This window comes from Macadamia integrifolia, chromosome 10 (genome assembly GCF_013358625.1).
Source record: "Macadamia integrifolia cultivar HAES 741 chromosome 10, SCU_Mint_v3, whole genome shotgun sequence".
In the NCBI taxonomy this organism is placed as follows: domain Eukaryota; kingdom Viridiplantae; phylum Streptophyta; class Magnoliopsida; order Proteales; family Proteaceae; genus Macadamia; species Macadamia integrifolia.
In genome coordinates, this window is record NC_056566.1 from 9,299,946 (window position 1) to 9,323,532 (window position 23,587).

General features: G+C 39.9%; 2 protein-coding genes and 1 long non-coding RNA gene across 3 annotated transcripts; 1 reads left to right on the forward strand and 2 right to left on the reverse strand.

Annotated features, from left to right (window-relative positions):
• Nucleotides 1-1,222: 1,222 nt before the first annotated feature.
• LOC122091138 (MDIS1-interacting receptor like kinase 1-like) lies at nucleotides 1,223-5,385 on the forward strand. The gene is made up of 2 exons (XM_042660976.1): nucleotides 1,223-4,200; nucleotides 4,555-5,385. The coding sequence occupies exons 1-2, from the start codon at nucleotides 1,527-1,529 to the stop codon at nucleotides 4,962-4,964; spliced, it is 3,084 nt and encodes a 1,027-aa protein (XP_042516910.1). The 5' UTR covers nucleotides 1,223-1,526; the 3' UTR covers nucleotides 4,965-5,385.
• A 2,268-nt stretch (nucleotides 5,386-7,653) lies between these two features.
• On the reverse strand, nucleotides 7,654-11,335 carry LOC122090734 (auxin-responsive protein IAA13-like). The gene is made up of 5 exons (XM_042660424.1): nucleotides 10,667-11,335; nucleotides 10,093-10,427; nucleotides 9,599-9,737; nucleotides 8,149-8,210; nucleotides 7,654-8,075 (listed from the first exon to the last, which is right to left on the reverse strand). The coding sequence occupies exons 1-5, from the start codon at nucleotides 11,083-11,085 to the stop codon at nucleotides 8,026-8,028; spliced, it is 1,005 nt and encodes a 334-aa protein (XP_042516358.1). The 5' UTR covers nucleotides 11,086-11,335; the 3' UTR covers nucleotides 7,654-8,025.
• Nucleotides 11,336-18,999: 7,664 nt separating this feature from the next.
• Nucleotides 19,000-20,616, reverse strand: LOC122091006. The gene is made up of 3 exons (XR_006143787.1): nucleotides 20,579-20,616; nucleotides 20,069-20,142; nucleotides 19,000-19,227 (listed from the first exon to the last, which is right to left on the reverse strand). It is a non-coding gene; the product is annotated as an uncharacterized LOC122091006 (long non-coding RNA).
• Between the last annotated feature and the right edge of the window lie 2,971 nt (nucleotides 20,617-23,587).

A 23,587-nucleotide genomic window follows, 5' to 3' on the forward strand; every position in this document is an offset into this window, starting at 1 on the left:
ATACCTCCCATTTTAAAATGCTCCTGGCCACATGTGTGCATGTGAAAACAAGCCATTGTTTTTGTGAGCAGTGGTGGTTGGTGGGCTCAACTCATCTCTCCAGTCCATGATTGATGAATGAGCCTCCCTTCTCTCTCTCACTAGCTTCCTTTCCACTTATCTCTCCTCCCATGGTACTAAGAACACTAAACAAGTTCAGTTAATTTGGTTTCTTTCTAATTTTGTTCTGCCCTTAACATGAAAAGATTCTTGTTTTCTAATTAATAGTGCTTGGCATTCATCCTCACTCACATGATTATCCTTATTCTTCTAGTTAATGGCAGATTAGTGTGATTTCTATATTAGTAGACTTAAACCATCATCAACCAATAACACTTTTGATCGGCGCCTTTTCCAAATCTAGAAATGCCAATTGCTTAATCCACATGGTTTGTTTTTTCACCACATTTTCGAGTAATTAATACGAGTAAGACAGCTTAATTAATTGATTTAGCTACTGTAGTTGCTCAGTGTGTTTAAAATATGTTATGGGTTGAGGGTAAATATAGTCCATTAATCTTACTTAAGCAAATGATCATTCAATGACAGATGCTCACCCTTGACTTATCTTTGCTATGATTGAAGGTTGTTGTTCCATAAACTTGACAATGTTTAGATCTTACTGCAAAATAACATTTGGCTGCAAAAGTTGATCTTCCTTGTACTTTCAACTCATCTATTTCTTAGCAGGGAAGCTCAGGTTCCTCCTTTCCATCATTTGACCATGTAGTTACTTTGGATTCCTGACCAATGTTTAAATATTAATATTGATAATGATAATTTATTCACTCTAATTAGTATAATTCTCTAAAGCTCTACTTAAAAAAATATAAACCATGCAGAAGAACAGATACATCGATAATGATGAACTGTCGATCAATACCATTAGATTGGTACCATGAACTTTGGCTTGAGTTACTGATCAAAATATCCATCACTGATGAATCTCTGAGGTTAGGAATGAAAATTTACATTGCAGCTCTGATGACTGCAGCACATATATGCTCTGGTAGTACTTCTGAACTATAATTTAACTGATCAAAATTCTAATCCAACTAGAAAAAAAGAAGAGAAAGGAGTTAAAAAGGGGGGGGGGGGTGGTTCTGTTATCACCCACTTAGCCATTTGGGTTGACAATGATCATGGAAGGAGAAGAAACGGGATAAAAAATTGTAGGAGTGACTTGGACACATTCTCTCCATGTTTAATGTCGGGGTGGTTTTCAATAAGTCCAAAGCTTTCCAGTTATTAGATGCAGAGTAACAGCTGTTGCAGAACCCAAGACCTCACGAGCTTAAGAAAAAAAATTAACAATAATCCCATATTTTAATTGCACAAACTCACAATAATCTTCTTAGACCTTTCCTCGTATATCAGTCTCTCCTTTCTCACTCACTACCTTCTATACCTCTCTAATCCCCTGTTCTGACTTGGGAACGGGAATGGCTGAAAACTAAGAGAAGGATAGAAAGAAAGAGGAGAAGAACATGGAAATGAAGATCCAATTACTGTTCTTCTTCTATTGCATTGGCCTTTCTCTTGTTTTGGCAACAGATTTAGCACCCATTGTTGTATCAAAAAATGAAGTATCAGCTTTATTATCGATAAAGAAGAGCATTATCGATCCAATGGAACACCTTCAAGACTGGAATCTGCCATCCAGCCGCTCTGTAGATCACTCAATTCACTGCAATTGGACTGGAGTTTGGTGCAACTCCAATGGTGCTGTTGAGAAGCTTGATCTCTCCTACATGAACCTCAGTGGCCATGTATCCGATGACATCCGACAGCTACACAGTCTCAATGTCCTTAACATAAGCTGCAATGGGTTCACATCATCATTGCCAGAATCAATATCCAATCTTACCCAACTCAGGTATATTGATGCCAGTCAGAACAACTTCATGGGTGGCTTTCCAGCAGGTCTAGGAAGCCTTGCAGGACTGGTACTTGTCAATGCGTCCAGCAACAACTTCTCCGGTCTGCTCCCCGAATATCTTGGAAATGCAACATCGCTTGAGACCCTAGATTTCAGAGGGAGCTTCTTTGAAGGTTCGATCCCTATATCTTTCAAGAATTTAAAGAAATTGAAGTTCCTTGGTCTTTCAGGTAACAACCTCACAGGTCAAATACCAGGAGAGCTTGGGCAGCTTTCATCACTTGAGACTATCATTCTTGGATACAATGGATTTGAAGGTGGAATTCCAGCAGAGTTCGGTAATCTCACTAATCTTCAGTATCTCGACTTAGCAGTTGGAACTCTCGGCGGTGAGATTGCAGCTGAATTAGGAAGGCTGAAGCAATTGAACACAGTGTTCTTATACAATAACAACTTCAAAGGAAGGATTCCACCCCAAATTGGCAACATTACATCATTGGAGTTATTGGATCTTTCCAATAACCAGTTCTCGGGAGCAATTCCGGCTGAGTTAGCTGATCTGAAGAATCTTAAGCTACTGAATCTGATGTGCAACCAATTGACAGGTTCAGTTCCAATTGGGCTCGGTAATCTGCCACAATTGCAGGTCCTGGAGCTGTGGAACAATTCTTTGACAGGTCCTCTTCCAATGACCCTTGGGAAGAATTCATCACTGCAATGGCTTGATGTGTCATCAAACTCACTCTCGGGTGAGATTCCTCCTGGCTTATGCAATGGTAACAGCCTTTCCAAACTTATTCTCTTCAACAATGAATTCTCAGGTCCAATCCCAATTGGACTATCGTCATGTCACTCACTAATCCGACTTAGGATGCAAAACAATCTTATTTCTGGAACCATTCCACCTGGGCTAGGAAAGCTTGAGAAGCTTCAACGTTTGGAGTTAGCCAACAATAGTCTCACCGGTGAGATACCAGGTGACATCGCCTCATCAACATCTCTTTCGTTCATTGACCTCTCCAAAAATCATCTACAATCATCTCTTCCTTCCAGCATTCTTTCAATACCAAATCTTGAAAATTTCTTGGTCTCCAACAATAACTTGGAAGGTGAAATCCCAGCTCAGTTCCAGGACTTGCCAAACCTTGCAGTGCTTGATCTATCAGCAAACCGTCTCACTGGAAACATTCCAGAAAGTATAGCCTCATGTGAGAAGCTGGTGAATCTGAACCTCGGGAGCAACCAGCTCACAGGAGAGATACCGACAGCAATAGCAATGATGCCCACATTAGCCATTCTTGATCTGTCCAACAATTCTCTTACTGGTAGGCTACCAGATAACTTTGGTAGCTCACCAGCCTTAGAGGTGCTCAATGTGTCCCATAACCAACTTGAGGGTCCTGTTCCCACAAATGGAATTCTGAGTACAATAAGCCCTGATGATCTTACAGGCAATGCTGGTCTCTGTGGTGGGGTACTCCCTCCATGCTCTCAAAGCTACCCAACAAAATCGTCAAGCCGAAGGGTGATGCACATCAAACACATAATTGCAGGATGGCTTATCGGAGTTTCAGCAGTTCTCGCTGTTGGGTTTGCAGTTTTTGGTGGGCAAAAGTTGTACAAGAGATGGTTATTCAATGGAAGCTTCTTCGGAGATAGATTCGACATAGGCACCAATGGAGAGTGGCCTTGGAGATTGATGGCATTCCAAAGACTTGGGTTCACAAGTAATGACATACTTGCCTGCATTAAGGAATCAAATGTGATTGGTATGGGTGGAACTGGTATAGTCTACAAAGCTGAGATTCAAAGGCCACATACAGTTGTGGCTGTTAAAAAGCTGTGGAGGTCAGGAGCTGATATAGATATAGAGCCAGGAAGCAACAATGATATAGTAAGAGAAGTGAATCTCCTAGGAAGACTTCGACATAGAAACATAGTGAGATTACTGGGCTATGTTCACAATGACACCAATGTAATGATGGTATATGAGTACATGAACAATGGAAGCCTTGGGGAGGCATTACATGGCAAACAGGCTGGGAAGTTGTTAGTCGACTGGGTGTCAAGATATAATGTCGCCGTCGGTGTTGCCCAGGGGCTTTCCTACCTCCACCACGACTGCCACCCATCGGTCATCCACCGAGACGTTAAGTCTAACAACATATTGCTTGATGCAAATCTAGAGGCAAGAATTGCTGATTTTGGATTGGCAAAGATGATGGTTCAGAAGAACCAGACGGTGTCGGTTGTTGCTGGATCCTACGGATACATTGCTCCTGGTGAGTTTCTATGTACATTGACTAAGTATCAATTTAACTAAGATCAATTCATCATTTATCATTTTCTCTTTAACAGTACAGCACACACTATCGTAACTATTTTACCAAACTATTTAGCCCATCTAGGCTCACATACTGAAGCTATAAAATTGCGGGGGAAGGAGAAAAGAACCCACCATTCAATATTAATATAACTAAACTCTATAGATTGGATTGAATAGTTGATATGATAATGTTTTAGTAAGAAAACACTGAAGCAGGTGTGATAGAATAAGTACACTTCACCAACTCCATAGTGATTTTTAAATTACTGTATGATAGTTTTGTTTCTGACTTCTCATTCTTCTATGGCAGAATATGGATACACACTAAAGGTAGATGAAAAAAGTGACATATACAGCTATGGTGTTGTACTCATGGAGCTTCTCACTGGAAGAAGGCCTCTAGACCCTGAGTTCGGGGAATCTATCGACATTGTGGAATGGGTCCGTGGCAAAATTAGAAACAACAGACCATTAGAAGAATCACTAGACCCAAGCATAGGTAGTCAGTGCAAACATGTTCAAGAAGAGATGCTTCTAGTCCTTCGTATCGCTCTTCTGTGTACTGCCAAGTCCCCAAAGGACAGACCTTCAATGAGAGATGTTATAACAATGCTCGGAGAAGCAAAACCCAGGAGGAAAAGCAGTAGCAGTAACAGTGGCACAAATGCTATCAAAGATAAGCCAATATTTAGCACCTCACCTGTAACAGCCCTTCTTTAGGAGCATAAGCCATGTTTCCTCTGGCTGTTCCTTTGTTTAATTCTTCTTTTGTATGTAGCTTTTCTCTTTTTCAATTTTTTTTTTTTTTTTCTCTCTTTCCCAATTAAAGTATGTATCATCAATCCAGTTGGTGTTGTCTAGGTGATGCAGGGGTACAACATTTTTTTTTAAAATTAATTCTCTTTAATAAGGTTTCCCTTGTGATGTCCATAGTTTTCAGTTACTCCCACAAAAATAGGATCCGATCATGTTATGCCAGAGTACTTTTTCATTCTTGGGATGTAACTCTAATGTTTCTTTCTGGCTTCTCCATGTTCATTTGTAACAAATTTGGACATTGGATTGTATGATGAATCCACAGCCATATTTTCTTTTATAGGCTATTTTATGAATAAGATTTGGCATGACTGTTCTGCATGAATCCTTAATTTGAAATTTTCTAAAAGTTAGTTAAAAGCTCCTATCTTGAATTATTTTGAATTTTAGTTATCCAGACACAGAACACAGTGGAACAGTATGAACCGGCTGATTCAAATTGGTTGGGACAGAAAATCGCCAATTCTGATCCGATTCAACCAGAATCACCTATTCCAGTCAAGAATTTACTGATGTATTTGGTTTGGGTTTGGCCCATTGCACAACTGCTCATACAGAAGAATACCTAATAGGTTTCTACTTCAGCTCAGCATTCAAGAACAAAATTTAATCAGGCCAACCATTAAAGCTTAAATATGTCACCCTAGTTCGCAACTTCAGTGATAAGGTGTCTTCAGATTTAAGATCTGTTGTGACAAATCAGCTAGGTACCAGCCACATGTGCCCTCTTTAAAGGCAAAATGAAGCCTGATATGAGGTGATACAGGGTTGAATGAGATGGAGGATCTTAATGCCTGTCAATCTGGATAAGAATGATGCAGAGCAAATTGTATGCACTGCCCTGGTGAGGATTTTCTTTCCATTCCCCCATAATCCAACTCATCAGGTACTAAAAAATTGCATAGGAACATGCAGTTGAGCACATGGACTCAAGATGTTTAATGCAGAACTTTCAATCGGAGACCCTTCTCAGATGAGCTAGAAATCATCCACACTTACCCAACCCCAGCCCCCCCCCCCTCTCATTTGCACATTATCTCAACATCAAAAATGGTATCCCTTGCATCAGAAACTCCGTAAAATTGCGGGGTTGGACGTGGTAAAAAATTTATCTTACATGTGATTGGGCAGTGAGATCACAATTAGCATTTTCAATCCAAAATAGTAGTCTCACCTCTCTAATGAATCCTATAAGCTCATTGCAGGCTTGATTGTGAGAGGATTACCGAAGGAATGATTCTAATCACCCTTTCAGATACGGTCTGTGTATGATAAAAATGACCATGGTTCTGCTCACTACCACAATTGGATGAATTTTTAAATAATAAAAAATACGGAGAAGAAGAAGAAGAAGAATTTAAGTTGGTGGGTCCCCTCCTCAGTCTTCACTCATGAATAATTAGAGAACAAGAAAAGCAAACCAAAAAAGAAAGCCCCTTTGAGGGTAAACAAATGAAATTTTCACTTTATGCCAAAACGAAATAGAGGGGTTTTCCTTTAACTTCACTTTCTAATAGTGAAAGATCTAATGAATAGCCATCAATATTATTCGAATTCCTGATTATAGGAGTTTCTCCATCAAATGGAGAATCCACTGTAGGTTTGCACCTACCATGCAATGGAACCCCTGAAGATCTAGAAATCATGATCACCACCACCAAGCAAAGTAATCCGTTCCATGAGATCTTCAAATCAAAGTCACATGCCATGCATCCTGCCGTCCGATTATAGCAAGTCACCAATTTTTTTACAGACTGTCCCCTATAACAATCAGCTTCAGTCTTCAGCTCCCCTTTTTTTATTTTCCTTTTTTTTGGGGGGATGGGGTGGGGGTGGGGGTGGGGTGGGGGTGTGGGAGGGGGGGGTAGGGGAAGGAAGGGTACTAATATTCAGCTTTCTTCAGCCCTGGCTTCCTGCAACTGATATGAATTCAAATGGAGGTCAAAAAGATTAACTGCTTTACCTCTTTACAACAAGCTGTTAATGCTCATGACAGCATCAAGGTTTAAATGGATCATGTTTATAAACAAGCAAGGTAAATCAGACGTAATTGTTGAGTATAGACTGAGGATGACCCGAAGCCATATACAGATCGGACTGAGAGAACATTTTCAACTTTCTAATGGCATCATCATGCTCACAACCCCCATTAAACTCCTAGTCATCATCATGATTCAAGCTCTTAGTCCCAAACATTCGTGGAGGTTCGATGATGTGGATCCCAATTCCGCATTCAGTCATATGCCATAATGGTATCATTCCTCATCTTCATTCTGTTCAATGCTGTATCAACTGGCATGGCCCAAAACCTTAAAAAACATTCAACAAAGTCTCTCTCAAATTGAGTTACTATAATACCAATACAGATGTTTACATCACTGACATCTGGAGGGAGAGGCACACAAGGGTTTCCGTAAAGATGAAACAGATCATCTATGATTCTCCAAAGCACAACTTTTCCCCAACACCATCCAATGCCATTTTTTTTTTTTTGGGGGGGTTGGGGGTGGGGTGGGGGTGGGTGGGGTGGCGAGGGATGGGAATAAAAAAAAAGTTCTAAGTGCAAGACAAGGCCACCAAGCAGAAAGAAAGATTAAAACAATAGAAACCAAGCAACTTCCTTTCATCACCAATGAAAGCTAAGTCCATCCAGGATGCAGCAAAACTAAAAATCCTAGCAATCAAACACTCTCATATTTACAGTATGAAAAAAAGTCTTCAACTATGCACGTGATGAGAAAAGGTGAAAATGAAACGTGTATGCGTTACATCAAAATAAAGGCTATAATTCCCAAAGAATGGGGTGAGAAAACAACCAAAAACGCAATCAAGCAAGCACTGTGAGACTGATCTGTATGTGGCAAAGTGTTCTGACTCTTCAGTTTCTACATTTTCTTTTCCTTGAGCACTCTTTGTAAGTTTGAATTTTCTTCTTCTTATTTTACCAAGGAGAATGATGACACTACTAGATGGGCTTGTTTCTTTGTCTCTCATTCCTTTCTTGAAATCTTGGAGCTGCAAGAGATAACTTAATAGTTACTAAAAAAAATCAAGGAAATGAAAATGATGAGGTTGATTGCACACATACCAAGACCATTAGCCTCAGAAGTCCTCATGATTCTAAGCCTCTTCACAGTATTAAGGAACATGCTACATAAAAGGTATTGTAGAAAAATGTAAGCATTAGTGAAGTAATAAATTAATGATGAAGCAAGGTAAGAAGGGGACAGATTTTCAAAGCGTGATCCATTTCATTCATTCCATCACATGGAGGGGTGGTAAAAAGCTCAGGTTTCGGTTTGAAGACAAAGGTTTAAATCTGAGGCATCCATTTCGTGAAAAACTAAAGGTAAGACCAACCAAAATGCACCCTTCATGACCATGTAAAATGACATTTGCACCGGGTTACTGCCCTTTTATTTAAACATTTTTCATGAGTGTGTAAGCTTTCATTGTTCATTTCCCTATTTTCTCCTTCTATTCGAATGTGACTAAGATGCTGAAACCATGTTCTTTCCCTTCCAGTCTTCAGGGTGGTTAAGTTGCAAAGAAACCTGTGTGTAATTGTTGTTATATAGAACATAAAACTTTCCCTTGAATTCTGGTGCTTGGCATATATAATCCATCATATGTAACATCTCTTAGGCACCGTATGATAACGTTTCTGCTATTTCTGTGTCTAGAAATAGTAGAAACGGCTTTCCACTTTTCTGGAAACAAAAACAGATTTTTTGGTGTTTGATAAACCTGTTTCTCAAAACGTTTTTTTACAGACATAATGCCACTAAAAACCCCAATAGTATCATCGGATGCCCAAAAGGGAGAGAGGGTTCGGTTGCCTCTTTTTAGGTTTAAAAAATATCGGGCACAACAGCCTTTTTTTCCTCTCAAATTCGTCTCTAGAAATGACGAAACAAGTCGGACTTGTTTCGTCAAAGTCGTTTCTAGAATTGTAAATAAGCATAAATTTTGGTTTATGTTTCTAGAAACGGGTGAAACAGAACAACTTTATCAAACGCTTTTTAGGCTATTTCTTCGTTTCTGGGAACAAGAAAATGTAGAAATAACAGAAACAAAACGTTGTCAAACGGTGCCTTAACCTCTCACCACCCTCGTCCCCTTTTCAAAACAAGCCATAAAGAAGTACCAATTCCAATTATCTTATAGGATAAAAATTATTCAAAGCAGGAAAGTTTTATTTAGGGGAAGCAATTTCCTCCCTATGATTTAGAGAAGAAAAATACATTCAACACTTTTCCCATTAAATAACTGTCTTTTTATTTACCATAAGAAGAAGATCCGAGGAGTATCTGAATAATGTCAAGGGGGTATCTAAGGACATGGAAACACAAGGAGAAATATAGGACACCAAAACCCAATTTTATCTATACAAAAACCCTAAAAGAAAGCATTTCTAAGTCATTTATGTCACCATATATGTCTCTACGTAAATGTATGCATGTAAGGGGGAAGGGTGTGTGTGTGTGTGTGTAAACCTATTATGTAAATATTTCGTATTGAATGGAATGAACACATACCCCCAAGGAACATCCCCCACAAGCATCCAATCTCCCTCTTTGTCTTCATAAGTAAGCACAAATTCAGATGATGCATTCAACAATTTTAAGGGCTTTGTTGCTTCCACAATTGTACCATGTTCCTTTTCTCCACCTGAACCTAATTTCAGACACAATTCCACTATCAAACAAAAAATAAAGCAATACATCGACTCAAGAAATCAAAGAAAAAGAAACATTTATTCCATTGATCAATGAATAGTCACATATAGCACACAATTTCTCTACTTTACTTTCACATACATCTAAAAGCTGATTTCAGCAACCAACATTAATTACAACAGAGTAAGGCATCATTCAGTAACACAGATTCAGCCAGCACAGATTTTTTTGGATGAATTCATAATTCATGATGAGCTTGTTACTCCAATCAGATGGATGTTAAACAGTGTTAAAAATTCCTAAATAGTTTCACTTATATTACTGAAAAGCATAGACAATGGAAGAAAGCTCACATCTAATATTAATGGTTGTGGTGGGACTGTGGAACATCTCCTCCAATGTTTGAGCCAGGGTCTCATAGCAGTTATGAGCATTTAGATCCACCTTCCTCCCAATAGGTACACCATCCATGTTCACCTTCACAAAGAGGGAACTGGGCACACGCCCTTTCTCCTGAACACTCCCTTTGTTCTCGTTGTTACAATTGTTAGTAGCCTTCACTGGGACATCCTTACTTTTGTTCTTACCGGTGATCACACGTTCTTCCTCTTCAGTAGATGAGGCCTTCACTTGGCTAACCAAGCTGTTCATCCTGTAAGCCCTTATAGGTGGCCATCCCACAACCTGACTGCTTCCAACAAATAAACAAATTTCATGAATGAAGAACCAGTATAATCAACCTAAAATATGAACGGTGACAAAAAGTAGCCAAAACTCAAGGTTCACAAAACCCAAACACTAACTAGAACAAGCAGCAAAATTCCTCAAATGAACAAATTTTAGAATACTGAACAGAAAGGCAGTGTAAACAATAAAGAAAAATAAAGAGAAACAAGAAGAGCTTAATCTTTGTCAAATGAATCATACCTGGAACCATTACCAGATCCAACATCCTGAGGAGCAGAATCAGCAGCTCTCTTGGTACCAGAAACAGGGGTACCAGAACCATTAGCTCTCGCAGTACCAGGAGACGAAGAAGAAGAAGCAGATGCACCACGAGTGACAATAGAAGGGAAATCTTTAGCCGTCAAGATCCTACCATACTCTCCCCAAGCAGAAGGCTTATTAGCAACCTTTCCCGCACCGCCAATGCTCAACCCCAGCCCAAGCTCGAGCTCAGACTCAGGTGGGTAGGAAGAAACCTCAGACAACATACCCACGTAGTCCTGCTCTACCACTTCTGCCTTCGACACCGTCGACATCGACCCATTTCCGGAGCTTCCGGAAGAAGCTCCTCCTCCACCACCACCACCACCAGTAGCTGGTAAACCCAAAACACCTTCCATTAAGACTTCTTTTTTCTCTAGTACGGTTCCAAGATTAAAGCAGATTTGCAGAGGAGATAAGAAGCAGAGATTCTGTTTCAACTTGCAAGTGGACGGAATGGAATAAGGATAGAGGAGAATGCGAGGGGTTTAAGGGAGAGTTGAGACTTTTTAGAGAGAGAAAGGGGGCGAATACCAAGGGGACAGATGGAGTGAAGAGGAGAGAGAGAGTGCGGGTAACAGCTTAAGTGTGCTTGTTATTTTGGGGTGGGAGGGGGTTGTGTGCGTGAGTATTGGGCAGCAACAAGTAGGAGGAAAGGTAGATTGTGTGGTGGAGGTATTGATGGTTGTGGTCCCATGTGTTTGGCGTTGGTGGTGCATTCCATTTCCCTTTCAACTCAATTTCTCAACCCTTTTACGTTTTAATTTTTTTTTGTCTTTCAATCTCTCTACTCCCCCATTTAATGCTTCTGGTAGGTGATTACGAGTCAACCGGTCCCCTAAAATAGGGGTGACAATCCTACAGTCCGGGTCAGTTTCGGTCGGGCTAATTGGTCCTCTTCTATTAGGATTTTGCATTATAGTCGTCAGTCCGTTCAAGTAATCGATCTTCATAAGTTAGGCATTATCCTATCTGTACATGGTTTATACATGGTCAGTTGGATGTTAATCTTTAATCGGGCTACACAAGCTTTAAAAAGTTATTGAGCCATTTATCTTTAAATATGGCAGGCTAAATAAACCAAACAAGCTAAGTAAAAGGGCTCCAAATGAGATTTAAACATATCAAGTTGAGTCAGGCTCTTAAGCAATCGATCCCGATAGAACAATCGTGAGGTTGGACCCTTGCCCAAAGAACAACCGACTGTTATTCGGTCTGGGAAGGTCTTGGGTTTTTCCCCTTTTTAAATACCAAAAAAATGGTGTCTTCTTCGTGATGAAGATGCAGAGGGAGGGGTGGGGTTTTCATCTTGGGTGACAAGTAGAGTTAGATCTGAGAGGGTGGGGTTGGGGTAGAAGGCAATGAGAGGGTTGGGGTTGCAAGCACACAGAGAAAGGGTGAACATTGGGTAGGATATAGTAGGGAGGGGGCATAGGTTATAGGAAATGTAGGGGTGCTGTGGGAAATAGGAGTGTAAGGATAATTGTCACAAGTGACGGAGCAAGTTGCACGTAGAGGAAGCTAGGTTGGGTTGCGGCAAGCAAGTTGAGGCTAGGGGCGATGCGGGAGCTAGCAAGGGTGGCAAGGAATATGGGGCTTGCCGCGTAGGGATGGGTTTTTATACAACAAAGGTTGATGGTGGCAAGTTCTAGGGAGTACTCGCAGAGGATTTCAGGGATTATTTGTAGGGTTTTTCAAGGGCTTGTTCGTAGATGGAGAAGGGCTTGCAAGGGAGTATAGGGTGGTATGGCCTAAGCAAAGTGTAAATGAGTAGAGTGGGCGGTATGGTGTGAGTGCTACATGTGTCGATTTTAGGTTCGATTCGATTGAGTCCACCGGTTTAATTCCCAAACTGGTCTAGTGCGATTAATAAATGTGTCAGGCTCAAGCTTGGCCCGTTTATTATCAGTCGTTCCCATGCAAGGGGTTAGCCCAACGGTCACCCAATTGGCCCGACCATGTGCAAGCCTAATTCAGCCCAACCATTTATAAGGTATATATTTTTATTTTATCAATTATTGAATATTATGTGTAAATTCTTTCCTAACTATTGACGATTTAATAAATATATTAAGTTTTCTAAAGTCCAAGTCAAATTCTAAGTAAAAAGCAAGGATCAAGATGAAAGTATGAGATAAACAGTGCGTTAGCCCACTTAATGCCCTATTAGCCCAACTAGTAGAAGCCTGACTAAAGCTCGAAACCTGACGAAGACCCGCCAAATTATATAATCGATCGGTCATGGTGCAAACCAAATTAAGGTGAGGCTCAAGGAGGCCAGATCAAGCCTAACCGTTTGACACCCCTTGTGAGTGGTATGGTGTTGAATTTGGGTGTGATATAGAGTGCTGGTTTTACGAAGGATTGGGGTTTTAGGTACATGAGTGGGTTGTACAAGAGGGTTAAGTGCAAGATGGTAAGTTAACAGAGGGTTGTGGGTCTGTTGGAAGCAGAAAACAGTGGGTACAGGGAAGAAAGGTGTTGTGTGTGGGTGTGTGCATTCTGCAACGTTTTCATTTTATGTAGTTTCCTTTGTTGCCTCTACAGGTGGTGGGGCAGTGGGTTGGGAAGAATAACAGGAGGTAGGGCGAGGTTGCAGAGGATTGGGATGGGGCAGTGCTGGGAGAAAGAATAGGGGTGAGGTGGTAATGTTCTGAAGAAAAAGAAAAAGAATGATACTTGGTTCCACCATTTTTTGGTATTGAAAAAAAGGAGGGGGGAGGCAAGAAATTTGAAGATGCATTTGCTAGTTGTGTACAAGCAAGGTGCTGCCTAAAGAGGTAAGGGGGAGGGTAATCCTCTCCCCACATGGAGAGAGGATTTGGTCTTCGTTATATCCTCCTCATTTACGTTCTGTTTGTTTAGCGGGAATGTGAGATGTAAAAGCTGGGAATTACAGAGTCTAGGGAGGGTAATAATTGTATGTTGTCTTATCCTTGTTTCGTAAAGAAGTTGTTTGCTTACTTTGAAGTTTGAACCGTGATAGATTTTTCTTCCTTTTTTTTTTTTTTTTTGTGTGTACAAATGACAGGGATAGTAGAATTGTAGAAAAAAATATATTTTCTCATCTTACACCTATTTGATTTCTATTTCTCAATAGATGTGCTAATTTTCACATGACATAAATTCACCTTATGCCTATTTGATTGCTATTTTTCAATAGAAATTATAATTTTTTTGGTAGGGTAGATGTCATAATTTTCATAAGACATAATGTTCCTGATTTGTATTAAATTAAAAAAATAATAATAATGATAATAAATCTGCATTTTCTTTATATTTACAGCACAATGCCACCAACCAAGCAAGGCGGCTCTTTAGCCAAGTTTAGGTAAACTGTTTCTCAGAAAGACTACATCGTTGATGTAAAACTAGTGGGATTTTGAAAAAGTTGGAATGAAGTAAACAAGAACCAATCAGATTTCAGACCCGATGAGTTTGTTTGGTCACTTTTCTGCGTGAGACATCTTGACAATGTCATTTCTCCACACTCTAAGAAAAGATGACAAAATTCCTACATCTGGCTATTGCTTTGGAAGAGAAGCTTATTCATGGGATCAGACTTGGGAGAGGAAGTGAAAGTATCTCTCATTTGGCTTTCACTGGCGATCTTATGTTCTTCGAGAAAGTAACTTCGTCCGAAGCCAAAGCTTTGAAGCTCATACTTAAAGAATATTGTAGCTCCTCTGGACAAGCCATTAACCTTCAGAAAACAATGGTTCAATTCAGCCCGTGTGTCACCTCTTCTCAACGTAGGTAGTTGAGTGATTTTTTCCACATCATCCCAACCAGCCGATCGACACTTATTATTTTGGCAGTCCCTTAATTAGTGGCAAGCTTTCTAAAGCTCATTGTTCCAACCTAATCCATCATGTCTTTTCTAAACTTCAACTTTGGAAATCAAAGTTTTTGAGTCTTGCTAGTGAGTTGGTGTTAGATCAAACACCAAGAAACACGAATAAAGAGAGACAATAGATCCGTACGACACAGAGATTTAACGAGGTTCACACACCAGGGTGGTGTGCTACGTCCTCGGGCGAAGAAGAAGATGATTCACTATGCAGAAGAAGGATTACACCCTAGCAGCGGCGAGGAAGAACTCGCCCTGAAACCCTAGCTTCGTGAAAACCCTAGAATACAATGACTCTCAACAAGCAACAGTACATTATATATATATATATATATACGCCAAATAGCGGTTCGACCCATCAGGTCGCGGTCGATCCGGTCGAACCATACCGCGGGGGCTACGCCCCCGCACCCCCATACGAGATACGAGATCAGTGATGGGCTCCGGGCTTGGGCCGCTCTGCTTCCATCACAGATCTCAAAAAAATTTCCATTCGGGTCGCCACCAAAATATGTCGGATCGGGTCAATCTTAAAAACGGGTCAAGAATTCGAGACAAACTTAACAGTTGGTTTTGATTCAGATGACATTGTCCTTTATGCCTCTTCATTATATGTCATGCTTTAAAATCCCGATGGCAGTGCATAAAGATTTCAACCCCTTGAGCGGAATTCTTCTGGTCTAGTGGGGAATATGCTCACATTACCATTATTTCCTAGAAATCCATTTGTCAGCCTAAACGGTTTGGAGGTCTTAATATTACTCTGCTAATATGAACTTAGCTCTTTTGGCGAGGAAAGATTGGGAACTCATCCTGAATTCTTCATCATTATGTAGCAACACTGTGAAGCAAAGATATTTTCCTCATTCTTTCTTCATGAATGCACACCCCCGCTCACACTAAACCGAGCCGATGACTGAGTTAATACCGGTTAACTCATAACATGCCAGGATAAACAATGCAGTAACTGTCATACAACATACATCTACTAATCTAAGATAGAACCTGTATTTTCAGCAGAAGACCTATTCATAATAATACCTGTAATTGTTTCTCAAATACTTGATACCCAAATTGAGTTATAAAAGTTATATACATTTGGGCCCGAAGATATAATATATATAAAAAAATACAACAATTTAAGTATCAAGTAACAAAAGGGAGTACATCAAAAGAATAAAAAAGAATCACTCAGGAGTCGCAGCTGCCATGCAGCACAATCCTCGCACGTGCAATCGGCACAGTGCTCGAACTTGATAGGGACCCACCAGTCCTCAGATGAAAACTTCACAGTGAGGCCTAGCTCCTGATCGCCAAGCAGATAACCTGCAAAATCACCTAAAAAGAATTGTGCATGTGGGATGAACTCACTAGCCCAGCAAGTGGAAAGGAAGACCACACAAACAATCACCAAACAGATGTGCATATATGCAATTCATTTTAACCCTATTAGCTTAACAACATTACTAGGTCGTAGGTTTTATGCTACTCACAACCACAGTGAGCGTATACCCTGGGTACGAGCCTCGAACCCCATCCCGCGATACACCTAAAGGATTATCGGAGAAGGTCCACTGTTGGTACCAAAATTTAAAATGCAAGCCGACTCCTGATAAATTTAAATGACAGAAAGTAAATCGGTGACTCCTCCCAAAATAAAAGCAGTACGATCGGCTCTTTGAATATATCACTGGGGTTACTGACTGTCCTAGCGATCAGCCGTGAGTACTTCTAACCGCTGCAGGAGTTTGACAACTGCAACCCGATGCTTTCCCCTCCCCAATGATCCCCCAACATGTAAACCCCTATTGGGAAAGGTCGTAGCAGAAGGTTAAATCACATCCTAGCCACATGCCTCTACATGAGCATAGTACGATTACACGATGGCGACGCATCCCATACCACGTGCCATCATGTACTCGTTTTCAAGCTGACTACGGCATCTAGTCTAGCATATACATCATGTCCAAATGAAATTCTTCCATCACATACATCAAGACATAAAGGATATTCATCATAAAGCAAAACGTGGCATATTATTTAAATGCACATACAATACATGATATGGCATATGTGATGTCTAGTCTACACACAAGTAATATGATGACATGGCTAGGCTAACACATGTTAAATGATGCATAACATTTTGAATTTAAATCAGAGTCCACTTCCCACTTACCTGTATATGTACACGGTGCTTGTATCAGGTACAAAAAAGATCCGATGTGTGGATACGTGTAGATTGAGTGTGACCTATCATAAATATAATGGTTTGTCATTTCACTATGTTAGGGTCAAAATCATCATGTTTGAACAATAAAATTGGGTTTAGAATCATAAATGGGGGTTACCCATCATATTTGAACCAATTCTGGAAATTTCTGAAAAGACTGGTGGGCTAAAATCAAAAGACCGGTGGGCTATGTAGCCCACAGATTTCAGCCCACCGATTACTCCAGAGCCTAGAATATGAGTTCTGAGAACTCAGGAGGGCTAAAACCAAAAGACAGGTGGGGTAAAAATACCCCCAGGTCTTTGAATGAAATTTTTTCAACATCATTCCCGAATTTCCTCCTGCTTAGGAACTTGTTTGGGAATGATCTAGTGACTCAAATCACTTGTCTCAGGTCCAATCATGTACCCTCAACCTAAATCTAAGATCAAATCAAAAGAAAATGAAGATTCATACCTCTTTTTCAAGAACACCAATGAAACCTCAAATTTCACTTTTTTTGCTCAAAAACCTCCAAATACTCTAAATCTTCATCAACACTCCTTTCAAATCCTTCAAAATCATTATACACACCTTCCATTAGACCTTATATTTGATTATCCAACTAGGATTTGCAAGACCCAAGTGGGTTCTTTCCCAAAAATAAAAAATAGGGATTAAGGATGGGGTTTTCCTAAGAATCTTTGGAATGTATGCAATACCTACCTCAAATCGAAGACCTCGGCGAGCTGATCATAAATCCATACTCGAAATACCAAGACCCAACTCCGGTGAAGCTCTATAGTCAACTTCCCCTTCTTCTTTCTTCTTCTTCCTCTTTTCCTTTCTTCTTCTTTCTCTCTTTTCTTTACTCTCCCACTGACCAACTAACATTAATGAGGGAAAAGACAATTAATGTCTTCCCTTTTATACCTGGGCCCCCAAAATATCTTCTAAATCTCTGGTGGACTATCTCAGGTGGGCTATCTTAGTTGGGTATATCTCAGGTGGGTATATCTCAGGTGGATATATCTCAGGTGAGTTAAATCTCAGGTGGACTTCAATGGGAATAAACTCCCACATAATATTACATTACGTTGGCACCCACAAATACAAGTACGTACCTTTACTTTTTGTACATGGCTTCGTGGTACAAGTGCAAGGCTTGGGTGCACGAATTACACTTGNATTCCTACATCTGGCTATTGCTTTGGAAGAGAAGCTTATTCATGGGATCAGACTTGGGAGAGGAAGTGAAAGTATCTCTCATTTGGATTTCACTGGTGATCTTATGTTCTTCGAGAAAGTAACTTCGTCCGAAGCCAAAGCTTTGAAGGTCATACTTAAAGAATATTGTAGCTCCTCTGGACTAGCCATTAACCTTCAGAAAACAATAGTTCAATTCAGCCCGTGTGTCACCTCTTCTCAACGTAGGTAGTTGAGTGATTTTTTCCACATCATCCCAACCAGCCGATCGACACTTATTATTTTGGCAGTCCCTTCATTAGTGGCAAGCTTTCTAAAGCTCATTGTTCCAACCTAATCCATCATGTCTTTTCTAAACTTCAACTTTGGAAATCAAAGTTTTTGAGTCTTGCTAGTAAGTTGGTTTTGATTCAGATGACATTGTCCTTTATGCCTCTTCATTATATGTCATGCTTTAAAATCCCGATGGCAGTGCATAAAGATTTCAACCCCTTGAGCGGAATTCTTCTGGTCTAGTGGGGAATCTGCTCACATTACCATTATTTCCTAGAAATCCATTTGTCAGCCTAAACGGTTTGGAGGTCTTAATATTACTCTGCTAATATGAACTTAGCTCTTTTGGCGAGGAAAGATTGGGAACTCATCCTGAATTCTTCATCATTATGTAGCAACACTGTGAAGCAAAGATATTTTCCTCATTCTTTCTTCATGAATGCACAATGTTCTCCCTCCACTTCATGGGGTTGGAATTCAATTTGCTCTTCTAGAGATCTTTTGTCACACCCCCGCTCACACTAAACCGAGCCGATGACTGAGTTAATACCGGTTAACTCACAACATGTCAGGATAAACAATGCAGTAACTGTCATACAACATACATCTACTAATCTAAGATAGAACTTGTATTTTCAGCGGAAGACCTGTTCATAATAATACCTGTAATTGTTTCTCAAATACTTGATACCCAAATTGAGTTATAAAAGTTATATACATTTGGGCCCGAAGACATAATATATATACAAAAATACAACAATTTAAGTATCAAGTAACAAAAGGGAGTACATCAAAAGAATAAAAAAGAATCACTCAGGAGTCACAGCTGCCATGCAGCACAATCCTCGCACGTACAATCGGCACAGTGCTCGAACTCGATAGGGACCCACCAGTCCTCAGATGAAAACTTCACAGTGAGGCCTAGCTCCTGATCGCCAGGCAGATAACCTGCAAAATCACCTAAAAAGAGTTGTGCATGTGGGATGACCTCATTAGCCCAGCAAGTGAAAAGGAAGACCACACAAACAATCACCAAACAGATGTGCATATATGCAATTCATTTTAACCCTATTAGCTTAACAACATTACTAGGTCGTAGGTTTTATGCTACTCACAACCACAGTGAGAGTATACCCTGGGTACGAGCCTCGAACCCCATCCCACGATACGCCTAAAGGATTATCGGAGAAGGTCCACCGTTGGTACCAAAATTTAAAATGCAAGCCGACTCCTGATAAATTTAAATGACAGAAAGTAAATCGGTGACTCCTCCCAAAATAAAAGCAGTACGATCGGCTCTTTGAATATATCACTGGGGTTACTGACTGTCCTAGCGATCAGCCGTGAGTACTTCTAACCGCTGCAGGAGTTTGACAACTGCAACCCGATGCTTTCCCCTCCCCAATGATTCCCCAACATGTAAACCCCTATTGGGAAAGGTCGTAGCACAAGGTTAAATCACATCCTAGCCACATGCCTCTACATGAGCATAGTACGATTACACGATGGCGACGCATCCCATACCACGTGCCATCATGTACTCGTTTTCAAGTTGACTACGGCATCTAGTCTAGCATATACGTCATGTCCAAATGAAATTCTTCCATCACATACATCAAGACATAAAGGATATTCATCATAAAGCAAAACGTGGCATATTATTTAAATGCACATACAATACATGATATGGCATATGTGATGTCTAGTCTACATACAAGTAATATGATGACATGGCTAGGCTAACACATGTTAAATGATGCATAACATTTTGAATTTAAATCAGAGTCCACTTCCCACTTACCTGTATATGTACACGGTGCTTGTACCAGGTACAAAAAAGATCCGATGTGTGGATACGTGTAGATTGAGTGTGACCTATCATAAATATAATGGTTTGTCATTTCACTATGTTATGGTTAAAATCATCATGTTTGAACAATAAAATTGGGTTTAGAATCATAAATGGGGGTTACCCATCATATTTGAACCAATTCTGAAAATTTCTGAAAAGACTGGTGGGCTAAAATCAGAAGACCGGTGGGCTATGTAGCCCACAGATTTCAGCCCACCGGTTACTCCAGAGCCTAGAATATGAGTTCTGAGATCTCAGGAGGGCTAAAACCAGAAGAGAGGTGGGGTAAAAATACCCCCCAGTCTTTGAATGAAATTTTTTCAACATCATTCCCGAATTTCCTCCTGCTTAGGAACTTGTTTGGGAATGATCTAGTGACTCAAATCACTTGTCTCAGGTCCAATCACGTACCCTCAACCTAGATCTAAGATCAAATCAAAAGAAAATGAAGATTCATACCTCTTTTTCAAGAACACCAATGAAACCTCAAATTTCACTTTTTTGCTCAAGAACCTCCAAATACTCTAAATCTTCATCAACACTCCTTTCAAATCCTTCAAAATCATTATACACACCTTCCATTAGACCTTAGATTTGATTATCCAAGTAGGATTTGCAAGACCCAAGTGGGTTCTTTCCCAAAAATAAAAAATAGGGTTTAAGGATGGGGTTTTCCTAAGAATCTTTGAAATGTGTGCAATACCTACCTCAAATCGAAGACCTCGGCGAGCTGATCATAAATCCAGACTCGAAATACCAAGACCCAACTCCGGTGAAGCTCTATAGTCAACTTCCCCTTCTTCTTTCTTCTTCTTCCTCTTTTCCTTTCTTCTTCTTTCTCTCTCTTCTTTACTCTCCCACTGACCAACTAACATTAATGAGGGAAAAGACAATTAATGTCTTCCCTTTTATACCTGGGCCCCCAAAATATCTTCTAAATCTCTGGTGGACTATCTCAGGTGGGCTATCTTAGTTGGGTATATCTCAGGTGGGTATATCTCAGGTGGATATATCTCAGGTGAGTTAAATCTCATGTGGACTTCAATGGGAATAAACTCCCACATAATATTACATTACGTTGGCACCCACAAATACAAGTACGTACCTTTACTTTTTGTACATGGCTTCGTGGTGCAAGTGCAAGGCTTGGGTGCACGAATTACACTTGGTACCCGCTCGGTTGTGTCAGGCCAACTCGAGTTCAAGGTCACCCTTGCTACCATATTCCATATGGTACCTGTGTCGGTTCTCTCCGGTTCAACCCCTATATGATCAAACCAAGTCAATGCGGTTAATTAGACCGAATTTAAAAAGTAGGATATCACACCTTTTAAGCAAGTGGTCTTTTCAACGGGGTTGGTAATGGAGCACCAATCAATCCTTGAAGTGATTACTGGATCCCTTTTTATCCTCCCTCAACAGCCTCCTTTCCTCTTCCACAAAAATGCACCAACCCAAGTGGCTGACTTCATCAATAATGTCAACAGGGAGTGGAAATCAGATCTGGTATTCCTTTAGTGGCCACAAGATATTGCTTGGCATATTGTCTCTATTCCTGTTCCTTTATTCCCGACTGAAGGTAAGGTGGTGTGGATGGTGACTTCATCAGGTTCTTTCATTATAGCCTCCGCTTATAGTATTGCTATTAATGGCATTAGACCTATTGTTGATCCTGTATGGCTTAGAATTTGGAGGTTTCCTACAGCTCTGAAAGTTCAACATATCATCTAGAAGATCATTCATCAAAGGGTCCCTTTGCCTAATATCCTTATCAATAGATGGTTGCAGCTCGATCCCTTTTGTCAACTTTGTTCTTATCAATTTCAATCATCTAATCATCTTTTCAAAGATTGTAGCTTCGTTTTTTAGATTTGGCAAATGGCTGGTCTAGATCAACTCCTCATGGACAAACCTCTTCATGAAATGCTTGGACTAATCATCCTTAGCTATAGAGTTAGCAATAGAGAAGATTCCCATAAAATGGCTTTCTTCTGCAATATTCTTTTGCACATATGAACAAGTGACTAGAATATCACATTCAGACAACAAGAGTTTAACGGCACTACCATCGTCAAAAACGCCATCAACTTTGCTTGAGATTATTTCCCTCAAGTTGAGTGTGGATCTCGACTCTATACTATAAGGTTGGTCAAGTGGGAAGCTTCTAACGCTCCCTTTGTTAAATTCAATGTTGAAAGTGCAAGCCAGGGAGACCCAGGGAGAACTAGCATTGGGTGTGTGTGCTGATCTTCCTCGAGTCAATTTTTGTTTGCCTAACAAGATTGCTTGGAATTTTGCTCTTGTTGCAAAAGCTCTTACAATTAGAATACCCTTGATTGTTGCTATTCATCGTGGAATCCATTGATATCTCAATAAGACCTCTTTTATTGACCCCTGAAAGATTGGATACATCGTTCAAGACTATTTCTTTTTATGTAGTAATTTTAATTGTATTATTTTTTCTCATTATATTGTCTCAAAGAAGCCAATAGTATCGTTGATGCTTTAGCTACTGCTGGAGCAAGGTTTTAGCAATCTTGTCTTTGGGATGACACTCCACCTCCCTTCATCATCCTCAACTTGTATGCAGCCTCTTCTGGAACTATGTTCCTAAGATAATAAATTTTCTCTATAAAAAAAAAAAAATCATTACTTCCCAGCTATCCAAACGGGTCTTTTTTTGTTTTTAACAATGTAATTTGGGAGAAAGAACGCTACCTCTCTGCTTTCAGGACGCTGCAAAGACTAAAAGGGCAAGGACATCTTTTCACAGCATTTTGTGTCTAGACATAAAGAACGCATGTAATTTGTATGTTAGGACCAGTCTTGCGCTTCTATTCCACTGCCACCTGATTTAAAAATAGTATATATCACCAAATGAGTGCCTTGGTTTCCTAGATATGTTCCTATTAATTCCCCTCTCAACAAAAATAAATAAATAAATAACAAGTGTTTGTTAACATATTGCAATTATTGAAGATATTTTTTTTTTTTTGCATGTTAATAACTTCCTCCTCAAGAAAAAAAAGAAGCTTTTATATCTCTAAAGGCCAGACAATAAAGCAATTAAATGGATAAGAAATAGCCCTCTGGATGGGGGTTATAGATTGTCAAATATAAGACAAGATTTTTGTAGTAAACATTGACATAGAAATAACCATTGAGAGAATCCAGCATCTATTTTTTTTACTCAAATACATCATGCAGTAAAAATCTATATAAAAAAGGGGGGGGGATACTTGATGCACGAGACTCTTGCATGTGTGAGGTCGAGGGTGAAAACTATGCAGTCTTACCCTGAGAATGTCGAGAGGCTATTGCAACCGCTTGACCACCTGATCACAACATTGATATTTTTACTGTTGGATCAAACACACTCCTTAGAAAAAAATTTATATGTTTTAAAATGTTAATTTGGATATATATAAACCAATTCCTTGGGTAGGTCACTAGTCATTATTGACATCA

What these genes read in the sequence shown, in the direction of transcription:
- LOC122091138 (XM_042660976.1), top strand. Translation starts at nt 1,527, where the DNA reads ATGGAAATGAAGATCCAATTACTGTTCTTCTTCTATTGCATTGGCCTT. An exon ending in CTACGGATACATTGCTCCTG is followed by an intron (nt 4,201 to 4,554) that starts GTGAGTTTCTAT and finishes CTTCTATGGCAG; the next exon opens with AATATGGATACACACTAAAG.
- LOC122090734 (XM_042660424.1), bottom strand. Translation starts at nt 11,085, where the DNA reads ATGGAAGGTGTTTTGGGTTTACCAGCTACTGGTGGTGGTGGTGGTGGA. An exon ending in GGATCTGGTAATGGTTCCAG is followed by an intron (nt 10,428 to 10,666) that starts GTATGATTCATT and finishes TGTTGGAAGCAG; the next exon opens with TCAGGTTGTGGGATGGCCAC. An exon ending in CACAACCATTAATATTAGAT is followed by an intron (nt 9,738 to 10,092) that starts GTGAGCTTTCTT and finishes GTCTGAAATTAG; the next exon opens with GTTCAGGTGGAGAAAAGGAA.